The 25,874-nt window shown below is 41.7% G+C and overlaps 1 protein-coding gene across 1 annotated transcript in view; it reads right to left on the reverse strand.

Moving 5' to 3' along the window:
* Positions 1 to 18,765, reverse strand: part of LOC108248660 (ephrin-A2) — a 62,256-nt gene extending 43,491 nt beyond the window's left edge. The window contains exon 1 of the mRNA XM_017437580.3: positions 18,127 to 18,765. Coding sequence (XP_017293069.1) covers positions 18,127 to 18,260 — 134 coding nt within the window. The 5' untranslated portion in view covers positions 18,261 to 18,765. The remainder of the gene's footprint in view (positions 1 to 18,126) is intronic.
* Between the last annotated feature and the right edge of the window lie 7,109 nt (positions 18,766 to 25,874).

A 25,874-nucleotide genomic window follows, 5' to 3' on the forward strand; every position in this document is an offset into this window, starting at 1 on the left:
GAGGGAACAGATTATTTCAGACTGCTGAAATATTTGGTTCCCCCATGGTAACTTTTGCAATTTGCAGTTGCACCACAACTGCTTCCACCCACCTCGATCATCATCATCATATGAAATAACTTTTTGTCACAACATAAAATAGTGGCTGGTAAAATATTTGAGTGGCTGATAAAAAATTTTGTCCACCAGTCATAGTGGCTGCTGGACAAAATTTTTAATTTCCACCCCTGAAGCTGTCTGTGACGGCCACCTTAACTCAGGTTGATCAGTTGTAGACTTTCTGCAAGTTTCTTTTAAACTCATGAGATATTTTGCTAACGAAACCAGAACCTGCCTGACTCTAAATCTGACCCAAAGACGTGTCAGAACCAGGCTTTGGACTCCTGATAAGGTCCACACACACACGTGTATAAATAATCATCCACCTTTACCTTTCTGCGCGGGCGATAATGATCACAGGAAGTTTTATTTTTGGCCCACTTGCAGCTGGAGCGGAACCGTCCTGCTGCCACAGAACCAGAACCAGAAGCTGACAAGAAATGACTTCGAAGTGCAGCAGGTTTGACGCCTGCAGGCAGGAAGTGGATTTCACGCCGGGACCTCGAAAGACTCGTCCCACCTTCAGGATGACCACCTGAAACACCTGAGGGCCGAACCAGGCCGAGCCGGGCCAGGCCGGGCCAGGCCGGGCCAGGCCGGGCCGAGCGGCAGGGGTCAACACATCAATCCCCTCAGCTTCAACCACAAACACACCTTTTGTTTTCAGCGAGCGATAATTCGGATTAGCAGCGGCGTGAACGCTCAGGAGGACTCACTAATCCTGTTAGAGGAACACCTGAGCTGCAGGCTAATCCTTTTTAAACCTGCAAACACACACACACACAGATAACACCTGCATGCACACTTTCACCTTTAATTGAGCAGATATAAACTGATCAGGGAGATTAGGTGAAATTTTGGGGACTTTTTCCACCATTAGGACGAGTCCCCGACGTCAGAAATCGCTCCGAGTCCCAGAGAGGCAGCTAACGGGTCAACAGATCCACCTGGGCTGCAGGTGAAAGGACCGGAGCGCTCAGCTGTTCTGAAAGAACTCTTTAAGACTGATTGTTGCCGTTTGAACCCAAAATTACAAACAAAAAACCAAGGCCTTGCAGGATTTAACGCCTCTCAGCTTCTAAACGTACCATCCATCCACAGGAAGTCGTTTCTGCCCAACCAGGAGCCGATAAAGAATCTTCTCAACGTGATTTCGGTTTGCATTTAAAGAAAGTAAAAAGTAAAGAAAGAATCTTTTCCAGGTCACGGTTTACCCGGCTGTCTCTCTGACGGCATTGGTGAGAATTTGAGGACTGAAGCTGCTCCTCCCGGGAGTCGCAGATGAAATGAGACAGCTGATGGCACATTTAGGAGCATCAAGACGACACCAGGCATCCAGAGCGGCTGATGTGGGTGTTTGTGAGTCATTTGCGATGCTACACGTGCGCGCTGATCTCAGGAAGACTTTGAGCCGAGCGACGTGTTGTCACGCTGAATTGTGAGGAAGTTTAGAAGACGGTGGACACAGTGGATGCTGTCAATCACCTGCCGCCTCGCCATCAGACTCTCCCGCTCCGAGGAGGAGAAATGTTTCTGTCATTTCTTTGGAAACTGTAGTTTCCAGGTCTTTATTTATCGTTTCCCCCCAAAAACAAATTTAGGCTTCAGGCTCAACAAGACCAGAGCGGAGATAAAAACATGTCAGTGCTGCAGCTTGTTTGGGTTTTCTGCTGCTTATCTGAGGTCAGCAGAAAGAGGAAACAGATCCGGGAGGGAAATCCAGACCTGAGGTGTTCCCGGACCACCTCAGATGACTCCTGTCCATGAGGAGGAGCATCAGCTTTGCTCCTCACTCCCCTCATCTCCAAGGCTGACTCAACACAAGCGACCTGGACAAACAGAACCACATCATCTGCAAAAGATGAGACTGAGGTTACCGAACCAGACCCCCTCCTTTGGACGTCCGCACCTTCAGACCCTGTCCATGAAGACCACAAACCAGATAAAAGACCCGAGGCAGACCCCCCTTAGGACCAGGAACGAGCTCCACTTCTCACCTGGAATACAACACCTCTGACTTTGGTTCTTCAGGGACCAGATGGACCTGAAACATGGCCGCAGTACCTCGTTCTCCCACCGCAGCTCCAATAAATGCCTCGGGGAACATGGCTGCTTCTACGGATCCACAAAACACACGTGGACCAGAGAACCGTGATGCAGTTTGAAGAACTTTCTTAGTCTTGCAAAGAAATCTCTGCTGGATACGAACATTTAATAAACATCTACGATAATTTAAGCCAAGTTTTACCACAGATGTTAAAGGAGATTTCAGAAGAGTTTCCATTTAGAGGCATCAGAACCACCATCGTTCACTGAAGACTGTAAACTGACAAAATGCAACAAGCTAAAAGCCTTGTAGTATTTGGAGAACTTCATCTTCGAGGTCAAACACTTTTCAGCTCAAAAGTAGCATCTTTAGTCAAAGAAAAATGGAAAATCTTGGCGCTAAAACCAAGAAAACCTAAAATATGACACCAACATCAAAGCAGAGTAAATGCCGACTGTCCAGAGGAACAGATTTCCTTCTGACAGACTGCAGGACAATGATTGTTAGCTCAGCAGTAAACTTAGACAGCTTCAAAAATACTTTAACCCCCCACAAAAATAAAGAAAATAAACCTGAAAGGCGACCTTTCAGGCAGCATGTGACTGACAGCGCCGCCGCTCTCCTCAGAGGTCTCAGACGTAACGTTACTCTGCTTTTCTTTCCCTCCCTCAACTCTCTTGCTGCCTGAGAGGTCAAAGGTCACCATCTGCACCGAGCTCCAGAAACCTCTACGTCCCTCAGCGAGGGCCCAGCGGACCAATCGGGTGACAGGGTGGAGCGAGGCCTTGAAGACGCCGGCGGCAGCCATATGCAGTGAATTATCGGTTTACTCGTACCGCCGCATGGACACGTCCACCTGTCAACGTCCCAAACAGACCTGCCATTGTTCCAATAGGAGTCCACGCCGTCTTTGGACAGAACCGAATAAACCTGATCTGGTCTTTAACATGTTCTAAAACGGTTCTAATCTGACCTGAAGGGAACAGAAACACAACAGAGTCCACCAAGTCGAGATTTATTCAACAACAACAAAAAGTGGTTCCAGAGGATCAGGAGCTGCTGATCAGACGGAGCTACAGGTGTGTGTAAACACAACGCCAGGGCGGAAAGACATCAGCAATGAGCTCAGAGAAGCAGCTGCTGCTGCCCGTCAAACTGGGAAGGGTCAAAGGTCATCTGGAGTCCATCGTTCTACAGAGTGGAAGAAGAGGAAACATTTAAGACAGCCGCTGATCTTCACCCTGAAGGTCAGACCGTGCAGTGAGCTCCATCTCAGCCTCTACAGGCCTCAGTTAGCAGGTCAAAGGTCAAAGGTTAAAGCCTCTTCTCTCTAAAAACAACATGGCAGCTCGACTTGAAGGAACCACAAGACTTCTGGACCAGAACCAGACCAGAGGACAGATGGTTACCCAGAATGCACTGCAGCAAACAGCTCCTCCCAGTTGTCAGCACGGTGGTGGAGGGCTGATGGTTTGGGCTGATTCTGGAGTCCGATGTGAGGCCATCTGTCCGACAGCTGAAGCTTGGACCAAACACAGCAGCTAATCTACAACAGAACGGTCCAGTCAGAGTCCAGAACCTCAGAGAGCTGAGCAGAAACCAATGAAAGAAGAGTGGGCCACAACTCCTCCACAACCATGAGAGACAAACAGGAAACCACTGAGAGTTCTGCTGCTGGAGGAGGTTCTACAACCCATGTTCTGTTTAATAAATAATGACTCAGTGGAACCTGTTGTGTGTTTATTTACACCTAAGGTTAAATCTGAACCATTTTAGAACCGGTAGAAGACCACGAAGGGTTTTACTTTTACCATCAATGATTAAATTAAATCAGCAGAAGTCAGTAACGTGAATAAGTTATTTAACTTCCTGTGTGGAGTTTTGTTCTATCAGCACGTCTACCTTCATTTAAAACAATCAGTTGATGTCAAAAACATTGTCCTCACTTCAACAGAAACTGTTTCAGACCTTCAATTTAGCCTCCATTTTAGAAACTAATCAACGTTTAAATCCGACGTGAGTCACAATTAAAGACTTAATTATTTAAATCCATCTGATTTTATTCCACTCAAATTAAACAAGCTGGACAAAGAAAAACTAAACTAATGAATATTTAAAACTGAAATCTGAAAGTTTAAATTAATTTTCTGCAAAACAATTAAAAGAAACAGCAGCTTGTTTTGTGTCTGAGCTCAGAGAACATGAAACTAATGAGGTTTGATCAGTTCTGTTGCTTCTTCATCTTTTATTAATTTAAATCCTTGTGGCGCACAAAGAACAGATTTATGGACTGAGAGAGAATTTATTTTTCCCCGCTTCAGTGTTCCTCGTTTCATCCGCGAAACCGTTTTATGAAGCGGTCGATAAAAACTGATCCCCGCAGCATCCGACGGGTCCGGTAAACAACGAGCAGAACCGAAGCTGCGTTTAAATATTAACTCCAGAAAAATAAATAATCCGCGACACCAGAGGCCAGAAATCTGCTTTTTACTTCGTTGGAAACAGGTAGGGAGTCAATACTTTCAGGAGTTTATTGACCTAAAGAAAGAAATCCATCCTATTAAAGCTTTTATCTGAAGCGGCGAAGGAAGGCGGGAGTCTGCGACGCCAACAACGCTAAATTACCTCCATTCTTCCCGGCCGACGAGCCCGAGGTCCAATCAGTGTTGACGAACATTTAAAATCCCAATAAAATGATGGTTCCTGTTGGTTCCAGGAGGTCAAATACACTTAAACCTTAAAAATACAAGTTAAACTGTTTTAAAAGGAATATTTTAAAACATAAATTTACTTTTACTAAAAACCTGATGCAAACAGAATCACGTCTGGTGCCTAAAATTCATCACATCCTGCGTAACTGATTTAGAGATATTTTAATTTAGGCGTAAATAAGACAACAGAGAACGTGTCAACATGTTGAAAATAACCTTTTTCCTGAACTCAGAACGGATTTTAAACCAAGAAGTGATCAACTTTTCCATTAATAACATTTTTATTATCAACAATATTTAAGATCGAGGCTGAAACTTTTAATTTAAGAGACTTTTTTCCAGTTTAGCCGACTGTTAATTTGTGTAAAAAAATAAGCTCCATAAAACAAAAACATGGCAGTAACTCCAGAGGATATGATTTTTAGAAAACTACAGAATTTGTAGTTTGAAAAGCTGATGTTAGCTCGGTAATTAGCCGTTGTTATCCTGCTAACGAGCTAACTCTTGTAGCTTGTTGCAAACGCCATTTCCTCAAAAACAGACGGGTCTCGTTTATCTGGTAAAGACGTAAAAATATAAACAGATAAGCAGGTTTTTAGACAAACACGCTGAAATAAATCTGTCGAAAAATGACGGTTTGTGCGATTAACGAGAGCCGTTAACCGTGCTGAATTATAAAAATGTTAAATGTGATGTTATTTCAAGCTAAATTCTTTTTATATTTACTTTCTTTATGTTTGGTTTCTGCATTTGACTCCTTTCAGCAGAAATCTTCACAAAACTAAAAATATCTTTAAATTAATGTCTTTTAAAGACAAAACGAAACCTCTGCTTCCATTAATGGCAACTTAATCTCTTAATTTGTTCACAATTTGATTTGTTTTCCTAAAAAGGGCCAAATAAATCCAGAAAACTTGATTCTTAATAAAAACCAGAGCTGTGCGGTGGGTTTGGATTACGTTTTAAAATATTTAAGACATTCAGAGGGTAAGCTTTAGTTTTTGAATGTGTTTTTAAAAGGATTTCCTGAAGAGATCTCAGGAAACTCCTAGTTTTAATGTTCAGGAGGAATTAGAGGAATAAATCAAAAAGATGTATGAACTCTTTGTGTGTTTCCTGATTCGACTGCTGGGGATTCTCCCCCCGAACCCATCGGTGTTCTGGACACACGCCGACGAAGCTGACGGCTTCTCCTGCGACATGTTTTCCCCGGGTTGTGACATCACGCTCGCCGCGGAGGGAGAAAACTTGGGCTGCAGCTTCACCTCGTATCCTGACGTGACCCGCTCGGTTCGTTCTGATGCTTCTCAGGGCAGATTTCATCAGAAAAAACAGAGAAAAGGTTGCAGCTCTTCAGCCTCCTCCTCCTCCTCCACCCCTGTGTGCTTCAGCCAGGACTTCAAAGTGTGTGTGTGTGTGTGTGCAGATCCAGTGAAATGTGGGTCAGACATTAAAATGTATGAGCGGGGAGCAGAAAGCATGATGAAGTGCTGAGACACGAGGAGGAGAGAATGTAAAAATAACTGGAGGAGCGGCTCTGACAGAAACCTCTCCCTCCTGACGCCACGCCGCCACGCCATTGGTCTGTGCAACCGACACGGGTAAAAAAATACAAATTAGAGAGAGAGGGGTGCTTCCTGCTGCTGGGATGATCTGCAGAGCTGCCGTCAACGCCGACAGAAAGACACGAATCTGAAACCAGGTGAAGACTTCCAGGAACACCACCGACGACAATCAGCCTCGCCGATAAAATGGCAGGAAGTCGGCTTTCTTTACGTTAAATAAGCGGCGGGAAGTCGGCTTTCTTTACGTTAAATAAGCGGCGGGAAGTCGGCTTTATTTACTGTTAAATCTTAAAAATCTGAAAATATGAAAAATATTTTACATTCAACTCCAACTTTTCTCTAAACATCCCACAAAACAAGTTTTATATCAATAATTCTGACTAAAAACTACTTTCACATGTGAAAAATCTCATGTTGGCACATGTGAGACATGTTTTGAACAAAATGCACATTAGCTTTTCACATGAAAAAGCACAATTTCACATGTGAAAACAAGTAGTGTGTGTGAACTGTTTCGTGTACGCTTCCTGTTGATTTGGAAGAAAAAACACAAATTTCACATGTGAAAAAATGTTGTCATATGTGAACAAGTGAATCATGTTGTGCACATTTCCCAAGTAGATATGGAACTAATTTCACATGTGAAAAATCACATTTTTAGATGTGATTAGAACATTTTAATAAGGCACGTTCTGCACATGTTTCCTGTATGGATTTGGAACAAAAAACGCATGTACCTAACATGTGGAAAACTACATTTTCACTTGGTAAATTAACATGTTGGAATACTGTATGTAAATACATGTGAAATGTGTAGATTTGTAACAAATTAATCTTTCCATGTGGAACAGCCTATGATTTCACATGTGAAACGTGTTTTTACTCATTTCCAATGTGAATTTCAAATAAACCACCATTAATTCACATGAGAAAACATGTTAAAATAACATAGCATATGTGAACACATGCAAAACATGTTTAACCCTTTCTTCACATGTAGGTTTTAGAGCAAAAAGGACAAACTTCACATGTGGAGATTCACATTTTCACATGTAACAAACACGTTAACACATACTGTATGGGACCACAGATGAAGCACATAACATACGTTTTAATGTGGAATTGGTTCAAAATTCACATGTTAAAAAATAAAAATCACGTTTGTCACATGTGAAAACACGTTAAATTAAACATGGTACATGTGAACACATGTGAAACATGTTTTCTGTGTGGATTTGGAACAAAAGCACAAACGTCCCATGTGGAAAAGCACCTGTGTAAACATGCTAAACATGTTCACATGTTAATCTCGATGAAAAAAGTGATAAAATATTTGTTTGTTTTAAACAACATGGCGCCCGACACCAACATCAGGATAAAGCTTCACCTCGATTACAGATTTCTAAACTTTCCTAAAACGAAGCATCAAACTTTTAACATTTTATATTCAGAATTCTAACTGTTAAAATCAAGTTTTTCTTTAAGTTTTGGTAAAGTTTCCTCTCCTTCATGTTCAGCTGGGAGCCAGATGACGGCGACATTTTGTTTTTTTCCAAAATTACTGTTTTTATTTGGGTTTTGGCTGTTTGAGCAGATTTTAAATCCGAAGCCTGGAAAAATTAAAAACAAACGCTGATCACTTTGACCAAAATTGAGAAGAAATTTTTTATTTTTTTTTAAATCAACGGTGCTGGAGGGAGTCTCACGTCACAGTTTGTCCAATAATCAATAAAAACAAAAATAAAACGGTGATTTTTACATTTCCTGGACTCAGCTGTTTCTACAAAAACTTTTATATTTTAAATACAGGTCGGATGAGTGACGCAAACCCTGTTCTGGTGAACTAAATTCTTGTGTAAAGTTTACGTTTTATTAAATAAATCCTATTATCCGAAAAAGCTGAAATCTGTCAGGAGAACGGAATAAAAATCCCTTCATTCGGAGCCTTCCTTCAGAACCCGAAGCCTTATTAGAGCTGCAGCGAGATAATTACCAACCCACATGTTTCTGCCGAGTCACTTTGGGACCGACTCGGCTCGGCTTCCTCTCTGAATCCAGATGACAGAGGTGATAAACTCTGTGGAGACGTAATGAGCGCTTTAATGGCTCCTAATGACCAGAAATCGCTCGACGAGACGCGTTTATATCGGAGCAGACGAACCCGAAATTTTACCCTCTCCCATTTAAACCCGTTCATTGAAATCAAGAGTCACTTCGGGAGAATTTAACGGGAAATTAAGCAGGTTTGTCAGAGTCTAATGCAGAATTTGAAGCAGTTTTTGTGGATTCCCTGGCGCCTCCGACGGCACCTGGCTGGTCTTCAGTCGGGACGGAGGGGGGTTAACCCCCGAATTTAAGAGGCTCAACAAAATGGCGACTGCAGTGGTGCGTTACGGTTTTTTTTTTCCCCTTCTACGAACTAAACGAGACGCCATTTTCTTCTCCAGCGGTGCAGAGATGCAGGCGGACCAACGGGGGCCAAACTGGGGGGGTAAAAAAAAAGAACCAGCCAAACCACAAAGAGATGTTTGGGGGGGGGGGAACACGCTGCTCGGTCAGTCAGATGTGACGAGTCGTTTTCTGCCGATTACCGAGTGATGAATAGCTGAGGAGCAGGTGATAATGATGGAGAACCACACGCTGACGTCACGAGCTCCGCTGACGACGACGACTCGAAAGCTTCCAGTCAAACCCATGAAAAATTACAAAAACTAAAAAATAAATTCAGCAGAAAACTCAAACACCCGTTAAATTTCTTCACTAGAGCCCAACGGGAACAGGGCACTTCATTGTGTAATAATCTAACTGACAAAATGGCCGATGTTCCCATGTAGAGACTGCAGAAGGACAGTAAAGAGAACCAAGGGTTAGGAGTTAAAGCCGCCAGAGGCTCTGATCAAGACAGGCAGAAACACACAGCAAAAAGTAACCCTGAAATAAAGTTTAAATAAATATATTCCTGAACTGAACCTTCAGTTCTACAGGGAACCATCAAACAGGGAGGAGGGATGACAAGTTAGAAACAGCCTTCACTTCCTGTTTGGATAAGAAAAGTTCAGATACATGAGAGTCAATGAGAGTCTGGGTGTGTGACCTTTGACCTCTGAGACCAAACTGTCTATCCTCCAGCAGAGAGACACCGACTGGACAAGGACAGAAACACTGAAGACTGGATGAGAAACAAACATCCTGAGCAAGAAAATCTAAAAAAAATCCTCCAAACAGGACCAGGTTTAGAGCTCCAAACAGGACCAGGTTCAGAGCTCCAAACAGGACCAGGTTTAGAGCTCCAAACAGGACCAGGTTCAGAGCTCCAAACAGGCCCAGGTTTAGAGTTTTGTTTGAAAGTGAATATTTCTGCTGGTTTTGTGTTTCCATCTGGAGCCAGAAGACGTTTTGTTTTCGATAATGAAGCAGCCTGATTTCACAGTGAATCCCTGAACTGGACGCAGCTTTAACAAGCCTACCAAAGACAAAAATAAATAAATAAAAAATTTCTCTGAAGAAAACTTGGTGATCAACAGTAGTTACAACATCGATTGGTCAACTTTACGAAAGATTGACGTCTTTTCAGTGTGGCTGAAAACAACAACTCTTGTTTTTTGAGGGTTTAACGTTTTAAATTTCGGATTCAGAGAAATATTCCCACATCGAGACAAATATGTCCAAAGAAAGCAAACAATGCTTTTGTTTCCTGGTTGCTGAAACGTCTCCAGGTTGTAGAAATCGGCCATGTTTTCAGTCTGAAGTGGGTCTGAAGTGGACTGACTCAGGGTGAACTCATGTTTTCCACAGTTTGTCTGCCTCACACGTCGGTTTTGATTAAATCCATCAGGAGCTTCTCACTTTGCTCTCAGCAGCTTCAAGACATATCTAGACGTTTTGGGTTTTTTTACCTCCTCTGAGGAAACCGTAATGAAGTTAACATTTTTTAGAGTTTTTTGTGATTTTGGCTTCGAGGAGGCAGCATCCAGTCACAGAGGAACACTTCATTTCCTCATAATTTCATTTAGAGAAACTAGAGTCCGTCCACAGCTGAAAACTGCTTCACTTTGACCCCTCGAGGAGGAAGAGCTTCAGCCTGCAGAGAAACCGCAGCTCGTCCATCCTATGGCCGCATTCAGAACTTGTCTGGTTTCATCAACAAACCCAAACCTCCAAAATGTTTGGAGCATTTTATAATAATTATGAATCTACAGCTAATGAACGTGCTGTTTACTTCTTAGCGTGACGATCCAGATCTCTCTCCTCTGCAGTGGGGTTTGGTGGAAACTTACAAACATTTAATTTGTTGAAGATCGCTCCTCGACCGACTAAAAGATTCAATCTGATCGGACCAACGAGCTAACGGCTAGCCTGAACCCAACCGATCAACCTAAAAACTGTTCGAACCGTTTACACATCTACTCTAAACTCTAAGGTTACCTGCAAGCCCCAATGGGCAACGGCAGCAGTTAGCTGTAGCAATCCACGCAGGACTTATCGTGTCATTTAACAGTCACAGTTTGGTGAAGGTTTATAAGATAATATTTCTCATGAGCTGCTTTTAAATCTCTGAGACTTAAGTCGTTAAAACAGAAATCCACTTTGGTCTTGGTTGATCTGCTCAGAAATAAATTAGTATTTTATTTTATTCTTTTTGTTTCCTCTGGCCAGACATTTTTATAGAAACAGAGAACATTCTTAGCTTGACTGAAGGTTTTCTTTAATATAAATTTAATGATGACATTAACTAAATAAAGCATGAAAAAAGAAATGGTAAAAACAGATTTATTGTTTTTGTTTTTAGAGCACAAATAATATTAATTTAAACTACAACAGGTTGTAAAACTTCTGAGCGCTGCTGTGAAATACATGAATCACTGAAATATACCTGAGATTTTTTAGGTGTACCTCAGGGTTTACGTTCTCTACGAAAACAACGTTAATTTAATTTCCACTCATTTCTGACCGACGAAGAACTAAGATATAAAAGACGCAGGCGGTACGACGAAAAGAAGGAATAATTTAAAGTTAAGACTCTATAAATTTAGGTTTGTAATCTGACAATTACACAGAGAAACATTTTTCCAAAAATATCTGTTTAAAGCTAAACTGACATCGCTGTAAAGGTTCATAAAATTACATTTGAGCAAATTGTTGTAAAATATTTGATATTGACCTTGTTTTACGATGGCACCAATCCACTTTGGCGCCTTAATTCGAATTCAACTCTATTTCCCCAATATATCTTGATTTAGGAGGGTTTGTCACAAAGTTTTGATGTTTATGAAACGTGAAAGAGTCGTCTTTGCTGCTTTTTCCAATGAGAAAAATAGGAAAACGCTTACAAAAGGGCGAGAAAACATTTTTTTTTTTACAGAAAAAATGGAGCCACTGTGGCGTTTCAAATGGTTTGGTGACGGCTAATCTGAGTGAGGTTTAGACCAAAGTTGACTGCTGCCACCTTAAAACAACGGTCCAAAAGCCGCTGACATTTTATAGACTTTAACACCGATGTCAAGTGAAAACAATACACAGCTTTGTCGTTTTACTGTCGTCCAGCTATAGGATAAACGAGTAAACCTGTCGCCTGTTTACGGTTTCAGAAAAGCTTTGGATCTACGTCTGCACAGATACAAGATCTTTATTCTGAAACTCGTTATTATAAATATCTGTTCTTCTCATCAAGAACTCCATTTGTGTGGATGGAAGGCGCAATCGCAGCAGAAAATATCAATATTTGTTTTTATTTAAAATAAAAGGAAGTACTGCTAACAGACTAGGCCTAAACTGAGCCGAAGAAGTCATTTTATTTCAGCTTTTAAATTTAAAACCCAAATATTTACAGTCTCTTTCCTCTTTCTGTTAAATGACACTAAAGTGAGTTTTTCCAGGATTTTTGTTTGGAGAAATAAAGACGTTTTTTGAAAAAAATCATTATTTGACATTTAACCATTTCCTGGTGAAGAGAAAATGATTAAAAACCAACAGCTGAGTAATAACTGGAACCGTGCTTGATATGAAACTTGTCATGTGCAGCACGGCTCTTTAAGCTTTTTTTTTATTTTATTATTTAGCTAATTCTATTTCTGTTCTCAGACTCTTTTACAGTCGAGTTCAGCTGAATGAATCACTGACAGAATGAATGAGATCAGACTGGATTAAAATAAAAAAGTGTCTCCTGCCAGCAGGCGAAAGCTTCTGTAAAATAAACCGCAGACAGCCACGGCGAGCCGCTTCTGCGGCGTTTAAACAACAGCCGACCTCCTGCGGAGAGCGACGTTAAAACCCGAACCGAGTGGAGAGAGGAAGAGGAGGGGAAGGACTCTTCAGCTTTAACAGATGACACAAAAGAGGCAACACAGAACATAAAAACACCATGTTACGCTTTACAGATGGGAGCAAAAACATTCAGATAAAGCCCGCAAACTGCAGCAGTAAAAACTGAATTATAACAATATCTGAACAGATTTTAGCAGATAAATGCACTTTAAAACACCTGGAAATGTTTTATTTTTTCTTTCTAGGTGTATAAATACAAATAAAGTTCTGCAATAATAACTGCAGTTGCTGTTTCATAAAAACTAATAATTCAAGAAAACCTAGCATTCCTTAAAGGAGTCGCTGACCGCCTTTAATACTTAGTTTTAAAATTAAATCATCTTCTGCTGAACAATAACGGATTTGTAGTTGTTTTAGTTTAATCTCGTGCTAGATATCAGCACTCAGAGTGTGTTAGAGATGACTTTCAGCTAATACCACTGACCGAGCTGAAGCCACTTCCTGTTGGTTCCTAAAACCGTACGGTTCAGCGCGTTTCGCCACAAAGCTTTCCACCGTTAACCGGGACTCCACGGTTTCTGCCGTACGGTGAGCTGACACGCCATAACAGAAAACATGGAGGGTCACTCCATCATAAAAACTTTTATCTGTCACCGAAATATCACCGGAGATCCTTCAGCCTTCATTTTGGTGTAATTTCTTGTAGTTTGGCTCCATTTGGCACACGGTGATGATGGCGATCAGCACACAGATGTCATATCTGTTTTTGTTGACGGCGCCAGCCTTCATTTTGTTGCTTCAGCGAGGACCTATCAGACTTCAGCTGGGAGCCGAGACTGACTGAGCTTCACGTGACCTGAAAACTGTTCGGGGCGAAGCTTTGCCTGAAGTCGCTCCGGTAAAGATCCGGTAAAAATAAATAAGTCATCAACAAAACGACAGATACGACACCATTATTCCCATCACTGGAGAGTCAAACAGGACAGATTTATAATGTTTTTAACTACACGCAGTGTCAGACCCGGACTGAAGCCACAGAACCAAGGCTGACGTAGTTCCGGTAAATTTCCGGTAAAAAAAACAAAACATGTATGACATCTTTGTGCTGATCACCGTGTGCAAAATGGGACCCAAATACAATAAATTTCACCTGATATTTAATGTAAAACATGTCCCAATGTTCACTCAAAGTTTGTTTAGATCATGTTAATAAAACAAAAAAAAGATTGAAACAGATCTGGTAAAAAGAATATATAACAGAAGTCATCGACAGCAGCGTAACGATCATCATCTATGAGTCAATCGGGACATAATTATGATAATTTTACACAATATTTATAGTAATAATTATGAAATTGTGTATTTTGGGTTTCAAAGTGTTGTACTGGTTTTAAACATGTGATTTAAGAGCTTTTTTCCTCTCATGGTTTTGTTTTAAACCACAGGAAAGTTTACATTTTTATAAACGTTGTCTGTAAATTTCAGTCAGTTTAAACTTTGTGCTGAACGTTTACAAAACGCCTATAAGTTGGAAGGAGCTCAAAAAACTGACTGTTACATAAAACTTAGGACAGTTTTTTTACTTTTTAAATTGTCAAATAAACAGGAGAGTTTCCAAAATCTGCCCCGTTTTGAGCAGAACCTGAAACAATCATGGTTCAGTTTTTACACGACGACATCAATAAATCTTTCATTTTAAAAACCATAAACTGTGGATTATTTGTCACTAATGAACAAGATTTCTGGACTGTTAACAAAAAAAAAGAAAAACTAAAGTCATTAAAAGCTGCAGAGATCCATTGGTGATCAACCCTTTAACCGTTACAGATCCGTAAATTTTAAAACTTTATCCTAATAAACGGGTTTGGGAGAAAACGGTGGAAATGTTAATAAAATCAGGAAATTATTCGGCTGATTTAAGGCGAGCCGAAGCACCGCGCAGCTCCTTGTTTCTGCTCATTAAAATAGGAGATTTGTCTGTAAAATAAATAAATTAAATAAAGATCATGATCAAAGATCCCTTTGTCCCGGATGCAGACTCGTTTGAGAAAATCTTTAAATTTTCTGAATTTGGGTCCATTTATAAAAAGCAAGGAGGTTTTTCTCACCTTTAAGGAGGCGATTTAGTCAAATTTGACAGAATTCTGTTTATATCTGATCACATTTATTGATCCAAATCAATCAGGACGGGGTTTTACATAAATCTGCTCTAATTTCAGAGGAATCAGCTGGATTTATTAACAGTTTCAGCTCTTTATTTGGTAAAAAACACATTAATGTTGCTTTGATTCCCTGTAAACTGGATCTATGTGAGCTTTATAAAGAACGTTAAGTTTGAAGACATCATCTTTAGCATAAATATTACAGTTTTCTACATTTAAGATGAACGTAACATTACTTAACGTACTAAAATTATAAAAGTGATGTTTTAAAAAGTCAAATCCATGGTTTCAAACTCAGATTTTATATTTCTGTGGAAAAACAACACGACCAAAAAGTCAAATTTAACTTTTTTTCCTCAAAAATGATTTTACGTCCAAAATTGTCGCTGAATCAGGAACTAATTTTACATTTAGATCAGTCTGTCATTTTTTAAAACAAAACAAAAAAAAAGTCAAAGTTTGGCTCAAAAATCTCCAGTTTTGCCTGAAAAGCTGATACATCTGAATAAAATGATTATTTGTAGCTTTTTTTAGCAGCTTCAGCTCTGGCTGCTCTTCTCCTCATCTCTTTAAAAACTAAACAATTTCACTTTTTTAAATAAAAAACAACAAATGACTGCATTATTTAAGCTCTTCCTTTTTATTTCACGATAAAAAGTCAAAGATTATTGTTTAAAAATAAAATCTCTGAAGTTGGTAAACAATAAAACTGAACTAAAATATAAATAATTTAAACAAAAAGCTAAATTATATTTGGAATCATGGTTAATTATGTGATCATTTTTAAAATGTTTTCTACCCACTTAGGTTTAAATTTCTGCAGCTTTTCTTATTTTTTGCTCCAAACTGATTTATTTTAGTTATTTAACGTCAGCTGAGCACATTAAAACCCTGGAGACTTCGACGTGTCTTCATGTCTTTCCTGTCGCCGTCGTCCTCCTGAGCGGGAGGACGACGCCGCGGCGTCAATGTTCGTCTCCAGTTCAGATTGAGACGCTCCTTCAACTGGAAAACGTTCCTGCGGGAAAAAAAACACGGAAACGTCGAGGGGGGGAACCCGTCCCGAAACAACGAGAAAAAACTAAAGTTTGTTGGATTTTTTGCAGCAGATTGATCGTTTCTGAACGTTTAAATGGAAAAAAATTTACTAGAGGACACAAAGATATTCCATGAAACCTTGTGTTTTTTAAAGAAATGAAGGATTTAGGGAAAATTCTGGGATGTAATGTGACTGAGGATGAGTCTGATTTGCATCTTTGCAACTTTTCAGACGAATATTTACCAGAAAATGAAGAATTTATCATTTCAGAAGTTTTATTTTTAAATAAGTTAGTTTTATTTGGCTGTGAGCTGGATGTAAAACATTTGAAGATGAATAAAGAAGTCCGTTAACATCTCAGTGAAAATAATAAAATACGCCTTTGTCTGTTTCTTAAACTACATCCAAAGTTTAAAACTGCAGAATTAATGACGTTAAAAACTGGTTGAGGAGAAACAATTGTTACTAATTTAGGCCTTTTGTTGATTGTTTGGTCATTTTTAAGTAGAAAAAAGTCATATTTTGCTAAATAAAAGCTCCAGTCCGGGTTTCAGAAACGCTTAAGGTTCAGTTTTTCTTTTTTTATTTTGGACCTAAAGCTCCAACGAGACGTTCAGAAATAAAAACCATTTCAGAACGAAGGACAACTCCTGGGGACCACTGAGACGGTGCGACAGGAAACAAAAACAGAAATGTTTGGGACGAGGACGAACGAGGACACCTATGAGACGGAGACACGCTGAAGTTTCCACAACGTTAAATATGAGAACATAAAGGAGACGCCATCTTGTTCCAGGTGATAGCCTCGTCCCGCCTGCGGCGTTTGGACAGGAAGACGCCAGGGACGCTAAAGACAGAGCAGCTGGAATCTGAGGGCGCTGCTGCTCACATCTGGATGACCACACACACACACACACACACACACACACACACTCAAGGTCGGCGTTTAACAGCTTTTTCTACTTAAGACTCTCCACGGACCAAAATCTCCAAACGGGACAATCCTGCTTCCTGAACACGCTCTTATTTTGAAATCTTTCTGCAGAAAGACCAAAACAAAAAGATTATTTTTTATTTTATTTTGGAGTTTCTTCTTCTTCCATGGTAACAAATCCACATTAAAACCCCGAACCGTAAACTGAGCCCACCGCCGCCTCCTATTGGACGATCCCACACGGGGTGGCCAATCAGGAGGAGGAACGCCGCCATCGTTGGCGCTCTGCTGCCAGGCGCCGAAACCAGAAGAGCCTGACGGTTCTGCAGAGTGCGGCAGGGGTCGAAGGTCACGCACGGACCAGCCGTTTCGACCAGCAAAACCCAAATCTTGTTGGGTCGTCCATCAGTTGGAGAACGCCGGATCTCGGCGCCGAATTCCAGATTAATTAAACTGAACCGAAGTCGAGTCGATTTCCTGCCGCAGATAAAACCCCAAAAACTGATTTAAAACCAAAAAACCCAACAAATAACCAAAAATAAACCTTTAGAAACAGGAAGTGGTCCAGTTTGTCGCTCAACGAACTCAAACAACCAAACAAAGCGAAACTTGCCTTAATTTTCCTCCATTAATTCTTTAATTCTTTAATTTTATGTAACTTTAACCAACAATAAACCCAAAATGTTTCTGGTTCTGTTTGTTTTTTTGTGATATTCTAGCATTTCTGGGCCGACCCAGAGGTCACCTTCACTTCGCTGCGTCCAGATCAGCTTTTCTTAAATGAACCAAAGAAAAATGAAGAATTAAAAAGAAATAAAATAACTAATAACGGTGAATAAGAACCTGCCTGCTGCTTTAAGGTTAAATTAAAAGGTAAATAATTCACATTTTCTTATTAAAATTGACAAATATCGATGCTTTTATCAGCAGTTTGTTGGCTTTTATGAATAAACAAGAAAAAATGTTGAATTTAATCAGAAAGTTTCTGATTTTACCATATTTTCTGAGGAAATTAAACATTTTTATTTACTTTTTTATTGTTTTCTAAACTAATAAATCAGTAAAAAATAATAAATAATTTCATTAAATGTAAAGAATAATGTTTCTAAACTCACTTTCTTTAAAACTAAAAGGACAAAAACTGGAATAATTCTGGTTTATTTGGGTCCAGAACCACTGATCCCTGCAGAACCTGCGAGTTCAGGTTCCCCTGGAGGAACCGAACCCTCCACCAGAACCTGAAGCCCCAGCAGATCTCCAGAACCGCGCACAGAGAGCCCGGTTCGGCTCCGGTTCGGGTCCTACCTGGGGTTGGAGCTGTTCCAGTAGACCGCGTACCGGTCCGAGATGAGGCGGTCGTCGGTGACCCCGGAGCAGAACCGGAGCAGCAGCCCGAGCAGCAGCCGCTGCAGCCCGGTCCGGACCGTTCCGGTCCACATCCCGGTCCCGTCTCTTCAGCCGCGAGCCGAGCCGGAACCGAAGCGCATGAACAGAACTCTCCCTGGCTCCGGAGAGGCTCCTCGGTCACTTTCGGGTGCGCACAGGTTCGGTTTCACTCGCGCCCGGTTCGGCTCATTCTCGCCCGGGTCCGGAGGGGGACAGCCGGTCCAAAAGTTTCATTTTCACTCAGCTAGAACCAGAACCAGAACCAGACCAGGACCGCGTGCCGGTCCGTCCATGTGCCCCGGAGCTCATTCAGGATTTATAGGTTCTTATGTAACCCCGAAGACCCACCGAGCCGAACCCTGCGACCTGTACCGAACCCTCCTCCGACCGGACCTGCTCCGGGTGACTTCGGGAGCCCTCTCAAAGTTTCTGAGCGGACCGAACCGAGCCGAGCGGACCGGGTCAGACCCGGAGAGACTCGAACAAAAGAGGAAAGTTGAGTCGCAGCTGCAGGAGGAGCGTTTGATTCGATTACCGGCTGCGCTCCAAACCGCTGCTCCCGGTGCGTCCCGGTGGGCGGGGACTCCAGTGAGACCACGCCCACTCCACGAGGAAGGTGTGGTTTCATCTAAAGACACGCCCCTTTTATAAAAGCTTAGAAAACTTGGTCTGAGAAGGCTCAGCTCAGAGCAAAAATATTTAACTTTTACAAATGTGTTTAATTTAAAGTTTTTAGTAATTTTACAAGAAAAAAGAAGAGAAATTTGATTTTTGCGCCCGAACTGAGCTGTTAAAGCTAAAAGACGCAGAACACTAGCGAGAAGCAAAATGTTAGCTAAAATCCAAAGTAGCAAAACAGTAGCTAGAAGCTAAACGTAACAGAAGGGTAAATAAAAGCAAAAGGCTGGCTAAAAATTTAAAAAGACGAGCTAGAAGTTAACGAAGCAAACAACTAGGTAAACTTTAAAGTACCAAAATAATAACTAAAAGCAGAAAAAAAGCTAAAAACATTAAAAAGCTAGCTAAAAGTACAGAAATGATAGCTAAAAGTAGCAAACAGCTAACTGAAGTTGAAAAAATATGAAAAGGCTTGCTAGAAGCTAAAATTTAAAAAAGCTAACTAAAACCAAGAAGTACTAACATGATAGCTAAAAAGAGCAAAGGGCTAGCTAAAACCTAAAATTACTGAGATGAAAGCTAAAAGTAGCAAAACAGTAGCTAGTAGCTAAAAGTAACAGAAGGGTAGATAAAAGCAAAAACAGTGGTAGCAAAAGGCCAACTAAAACTTTGAAAAGACAAGCTAAAAGGTAAAGTAGCAAAGGGCTAATTAAACTTTAAAGTACTAAAGTGATAGCTAAAAGTAGAAAATAAGCTAAAAATTGCTAAAAGTATCAAAAAATACCTAGAAAAGATATTCAAAGTACCAAAATTAAAAATAAAAACAACAAGAGGTTAGCTAAAAGTTAAAATAATTGTCTCAACACTAAAAGTATTAAAAATCTAGTAAAAGTAGTTTAATGCTAGCTAAATCCAGCTAAAAGCTAAAACTATCAGCTGACGGTAGTGGTACCCACCTGGTTCCTCGAGGACTCTGGAGATGTTCAGTCTGGACTGTGCTGGAGGTTCTGGCCCTTCATAAAGAGGGTGGTCCAGTTTGGTCCGGTCAGGTCCGGTTCGGTCCTGAGCTCAGGCAGCAGCCGAATGAACCAGGGAATAAAAAGGGACGACTCTAAAACCAGGAACAGCAGCTTTTAGCTGATATTTCAGCTGAGATGAGACAGTTCACTCAAACTCAGTCCGTCTCCAGATACGGAGCTAAAACTCTGTGTAGTAGTAGCTGAGGGTCATCCCCAACAGGACGAGCTCAGCTGAAATCTCCGGCATGAAAGGCAGCGGATGATATAAACTGTCTGACTGGACTGGACTTGGTTTGAGTCCATGAAGTGTTTATAGAATCTTTTTTAATAATTCTAATTTTTTTTTATTTCTATTCGTTTTTATTCCAACTTCTTGGCTCAGACTAAATACTGATGGTTTAGTTTTTATATCATGCATAAAAATAACAAACAATAGACTAATTTACTTTTATTTCATAGTAGAACAACAAAAAAACTAGAAAGTAAAATATTTAATTTATTCTTTTTTTAAAGATTTTCATGTCTTTCTCAAGACGTGACGTTAAAGATCAGAGCAGTTCTTCAAACCAGTTCTGGTCAGGGTTTGGGTCTGGTTTGGTCAGGGTTTGGGTCTGGTTTGGTCAGGGTTTGGGTCTAGTGGTTTGGGGTCTCTGGTGGACGGTGAAGGCCTCCCTGCTTCCTCTCGGAGCAGCGAGGAGTTTCCTCCTCTCCTCCAGTGATTCAGCATCATAAATATTTCAGCGTGTGGAGAGAGAGGAATAAGATGAATCTTTAATTCCTGCTTTTAAAATAGACCCGCGGATTAATGGGAGCCGAGGTATTAAACTTTCAGAGGCTTCAGTGAATAAAAACAGAGCGGCAGGCGTCCAGAAAAACAAAGATCTGAACAACAACCAGGCAGACGTGGAGCTGAAATCTGCTGAGGTCGTAGCTGAGAGTCGTCTCCAACACGAGCTCTGAGCTCCAGCTGACGGTGTCAGGTCGTTTGTTCGGTTTGTTTCTGTTTGCTCGTTGTCTTTTTGTCCGCTGGTTTATATGTCTTTCTGCTGTCAGCTCGAGTCGCCCTCTTGTCCCGGCCGTTTTGTCCTCCGGGTTCTACTTCTTGGTGTCGGTTCTGAACCCAGAACCTCGGAGCCGGGTGGAACCCCGCTGTGTTTGTCCTTCCTGAAGGAGACGAAGCGTCTCTGCGGGGGTCTGACGACTTAATGGACTGTCTGCTGATTCGCCCATCAGCCTTTAATTGACCCGTGTGTGTATGTGAATGTGTGTGTGTGTGTGTGTGAACTGGTTTTACTGTAACTCTGGTGTTTCGGGGCACATAAATCCGTCTCTTTTACGAGGAAGAAAGAAGTTCAAACGAGGACGTATGAACGCAGAGAACCTTTACGTTTGTTTGTCGTTTCTAAAACATGACCCGTGCTGCAAATCGAGTCCAAAAAGACACGAACCAGTGATCCCGGTACCAAAAACAGCATATAGCCTCCCTAATCTACCTTTAAAATGTAGTTTTCTAACAGGTTTATCTTCAGCGCCGGGACATCTCTGTCCCAACGCCTCTCCATCGTTAGGGGAGTTAATCTGACGGACGTAATGAAGCGTCTTCTAACAGCTTAGAACTCCACACTTTCCAGTGTTTTTTAATTTACACTGAATCTTAGAGATTCCCCCCTTTTTTTAAATTTAGGCTGGAATTCCCACTGACGCTCCAGACCAATAAAAGGCGAGATCTGCTGATGGAGCTGCTTAAAGCTCTATCAGGCAAAGAAGGAGCCAGATGTGAACAGATGTGTCTCATTTCAAATGGACTGAGGCAAAGAGGAGAACTGTTCTGAGGTCAGACGGGTCCAGACCATCCAGCCTGTTATCAAAGCCTGCCTCTCTGATGGTATGGGGGTGCATTAGTGCGTCTGGAAAAGATCTCCAGGTTTTAGAATATCTGCTCCCATTCAGGACTGTACAGACAGAATGGGACAACATTCAGCAGCTGCTCTCCTCAGGTCCAGATGTTCCTCAGAGGGAAACATCTGGACCTGAGAGGTGTTGCTGCTAGGTCCAGAAAAAGGTCCAATCTGATTTGTTTACGATGTTCCGTTATGAAGACACGATGGGTTTATTACATCAAATGAATGCATTTTGTTTTTATTTACATTTTATGAAACGTCCCAACTTTTCTGCTGTGACTTGTGGACAAAAGGTTGAAGCTTCATGGAGGGGGTTGTGGGTGGTGGTCATCAGGGCCGTGCAGAGGACAACGTTTGTGTGTCGGAGTGAGGCGTTTCCACCCAACAGAATTAAGGGGTTAATTATACCCCAGAGGACGACGTCGGCTGAAAATGGACGATTATTCACGTCTCATCACACGTGGACAGAATTACCTGCCGGCCCCCCTGCGGGACGGCCTCCAATCACAGAAGCACCGGGACGGGACGCCTGACGGAGGAGCTGCTGGTGCTGATGGCGGCCAGTGAACCGAACGCTCGCATAATCTACCCCCGGGTTTTTATTTTGGCGCCGAAGCTGTCAGACAGATGCAAAGCAGCCGAGGCGGCCGCTTAAATCCATGATGGACCTGTCAGCCGGACGGCCATTAGCTGCACGCTGGGCCGCTCCTCTTCCTCCTCTTCTTCTTCTCCCCCCCACCTGAAACAAGTCAAACACGCGTGACTGCGGATCGGGCGCGCAGACGGTCCATTCGGCCGAGCGGCGGGTGGATTTGACAGCCTGGCTGAGCGTGTTGGGGTGGTCACTCGGCAGGAATCAGCCGAGGGGGGACAGATTGCCTCAGAGGTAGTTAGTGGGACGGCTGATAGTTTTTGAGTGCGGGACGGAAGGCGGGGAGAATTAGCATTTAAAGTACTTGCCCACCAGGTATTAGCACACCTTGGTGAGCTCAGGCAATATGTTCCCCGCTGGCCTCGGAAAAACTCCCCGACGACGGAAAACATCTACAATCATTTCACTTCAGAGGAGGAGAAGAATTTAAATCATCCATCGAGGGAAGAGCGGCAACACGACAACAGAATAATCCGTTTATGGAGCGGTAATGTCCCGAGTTTGACTTTAATTAACAACAAACACTCAGCGAAGCTACATGATCGCCCAACACATTCTCACTCCCAACTCGTCACATATTGACGCTTGGGCAGGTACCCTCGGCAACTCCGACAGGAGCTTCAAAAACAAAAACATCCAAATAAAACTAAATCAGAATTCATGAAAACCTGCGCAAAACATCAACAGGAGGGGAGCTCCAAATCCTGTTAGGAGCTCTAAACCTGGTCCTGGTTGGAGCTCTAAACCCGGGAAGTGTCTCCAGGTGTCCTCTGAAGTGTCCCTCATCCTGAGAGGAGGAAGTCAGGAAAGGAAACGCTTTTATTTTGAAAAGAAAAGAAATGAAAAGTCTGTCATTCTGTGAGAAGAAGGTAAATCTGTGTGATCAGGGAGCTCAAAGGACGACTCTCAGCTACTACCACACTGACATCCATCAGACTTATCATCATGTTTGTGTTTCATCAGTTTGATTAGCTGTGGCGGCCATCTAGGATGGAACCGACTCCAGCTGTACCCAGTCGTTTGTGTAGTTTAATTTGCCCTGTGGTTCATCAAATATTTTGCTAACTCAGTCAGTTTAACAGAGTGGAGTGGTAGTAGCTGAGAGTGCCTCACGAAATCCCACAAGATGGCGGCCAACGGCATCCACGAGGTCCGATCGCAGCAGATGAAATGATGTTTTATTTTAACTCCAATGAGGAAGGCGGCGGGCGACAAGCATTCCGCTCTCGGTTTTTCTGTGGACGTACACAAGGTTCTGGTGGTTCTGATGGGTTCCGGGGGGTTCAAGGGGGATTATGCTAACTCTGCTCGGACTGGGAGGATTTCGGCTCGACAGCCGTGTGAGAGCAAGCTGGCGTGCCGACGTTTCGCCCCCTCCTCCTCTGAAAGCCGCCTTTGTTCGGCTGCGAGTCAGCGCTCCAACATGCTGCTGCTGAGAAGAAGAAGAAGAAGACACGGATATGAACTTCCTGTCAGTCTGTAAAGCCTCCGAGAGGGAACGCTTCGCTTCTCTTCTTCTGTGCTTTTATTAGCTCTTCCTTTGTCCTTCCCCTCTTCTTCTTCTTCTCCTCCTGCTTTATTATCTCCGCCCCTCCTGTCCTTTTCTTTCCTGAGCGGAGGAGTCGAAGCTTTGATCGGCCTTGCAGATAAGCCTCAGCACGGCGGAGGACGGCTGATGGTTCGGGCTGGTTTGGCTTTAATCAGCAGTTCCTGAGTGGGAGGCGGAGCCTAATCACCACCTGACAGGTATTTAAAGCAGAGTCAAACTAGAACCCAGCGCTGGAACGTTGTTTTCCTAGGATCGAAGCTCACCTTGGGTCCTGCCGTCTGTGGACCGGGGTCAGAGGTCATCATCGTTGGTTCAGTCCCATCCAGATTCCCGGACCTGGAGTCTGAGCGCTCCTCTGATCGACGAACAAAAAGATGATCCCAGAAAGAAAGATGATCGCGTGAATAATAAACATCTTACCTGCGTCGGCTGAATGGTTCTGGAATCCTGAACCTGGTCGTGATCTGTTCTCAGCTCAAAACCTGGGAGACCTAAGGTCAGCTGTCTGAGGCAGCCATCTTGAATCGGGTCTACTCAGTCGCTAACAGACAGACAGGTGAAAACTCCTCGTTGTTCATCTGAGGTAAAAATCAAACCATTCTTTTCTTTAAACACAGAAATAAAAGGATCTGATCGTTGAAACGTTTCGGCTGAGAGTTCAGTTCAAACTAAACGATAAAATCTGAACTTTAAATGTTTTCTGATGAGTTAACGATCGACTAACAGCCTCATCTGTCCAACCAGAAACAATTTTTAGTTTTTAATTTTAGTTTAAATCTGTTAATAGAGCTCCACTTTATAGTTTTCACTTCAGAATTAACACAAAAACACAAACTGAGCTGAAAAAGGAAAAAAATGATAAAAACTTGAACCATCCAGGTGGGTTCTTGTCTGTTTTTGTGCTTTTGAAAGAATAATTACTTTAAAAAAAACAACATTTATTTACATAGATTGAAGACAGAAACAAACATTTCTGTGAGACCGGCGCCCTCTGTTGGTCACCTCTGAAAATTCAAATGAAGCTGAAAATAAACTAAAAACAATTATTTTAATCCAACAAAAGTTTCAGCTGAGGAGGTTTTTAAATCAAAGCAGAATTTAATATTTATTTTCTTTATTTCTGAATCTGGGCTGGATGAAAAGTGAAGCTCTGATGAACTCTGCTTTTTGTAAAATATGACAAACTTTTCATATTATAGATATTATTAGTTGTTCTCCTTAGCTTGAGGTTTAATTAACTCAGCAGAGAAACTAGACTTTAAAACTTCCTGCTTCCCTGATTGATTACTGCGTTAGAAAAACCAATAAAAGGATCCGAAACATTCCCGTAAGTCTTCGCTTCACATTTAGGGAATCTTGAGCTACTTTCTTTACCAGTTAGCTACTATACTAACACTATCACTAACCTGTCGATTTGGTTTTAGCTGTTTTTTGTCAAATATTTATTTTATTGCTCTTTAGAAGAAAACTTCCGCTGAAAGGAGTTTTGTCAGCAAATCTACTTGCAAAAAAATTTAATATTTTTCAGCCTTTGGTTCCACTTCTTGAAGAGGAGTTTGATCAAAAGTAAACCATTTGGATCAGAATGTCCGCACAATTTATGCTTATTTTATTTAAGTTTCTGATTTAAAAAATAAACAAAATCTGATGAACGTGACTTACCGTATCCTTCAGCCACCAGCAGGGGGAGCTGCAGCCTCGGCTTCCAGTTCCGCCAAAAAATAAATATTTCCACAAAACTCTCAGAAAGTAAACACTGAAAGTTAACGATGTTTATGTTTAAGTTTTAGATGTGCAATAATGATCTGAACACTAGTCCATTTTAACAGAAAAAAGTAGTCAGCATTAAATATGTAAATATTTTAAGATGTTTAAAAAGAAACTCATTTCCATAATAATACCGTTAAAAATGAGCCAGAGTCTCTGTG

Source organism: Kryptolebias marmoratus, linkage group LG18 (genome assembly GCF_001649575.2).
Source record: "Kryptolebias marmoratus isolate JLee-2015 linkage group LG18, ASM164957v2, whole genome shotgun sequence".
Taxonomy (NCBI): domain Eukaryota; kingdom Metazoa; phylum Chordata; class Actinopteri; order Cyprinodontiformes; family Rivulidae; genus Kryptolebias; species Kryptolebias marmoratus.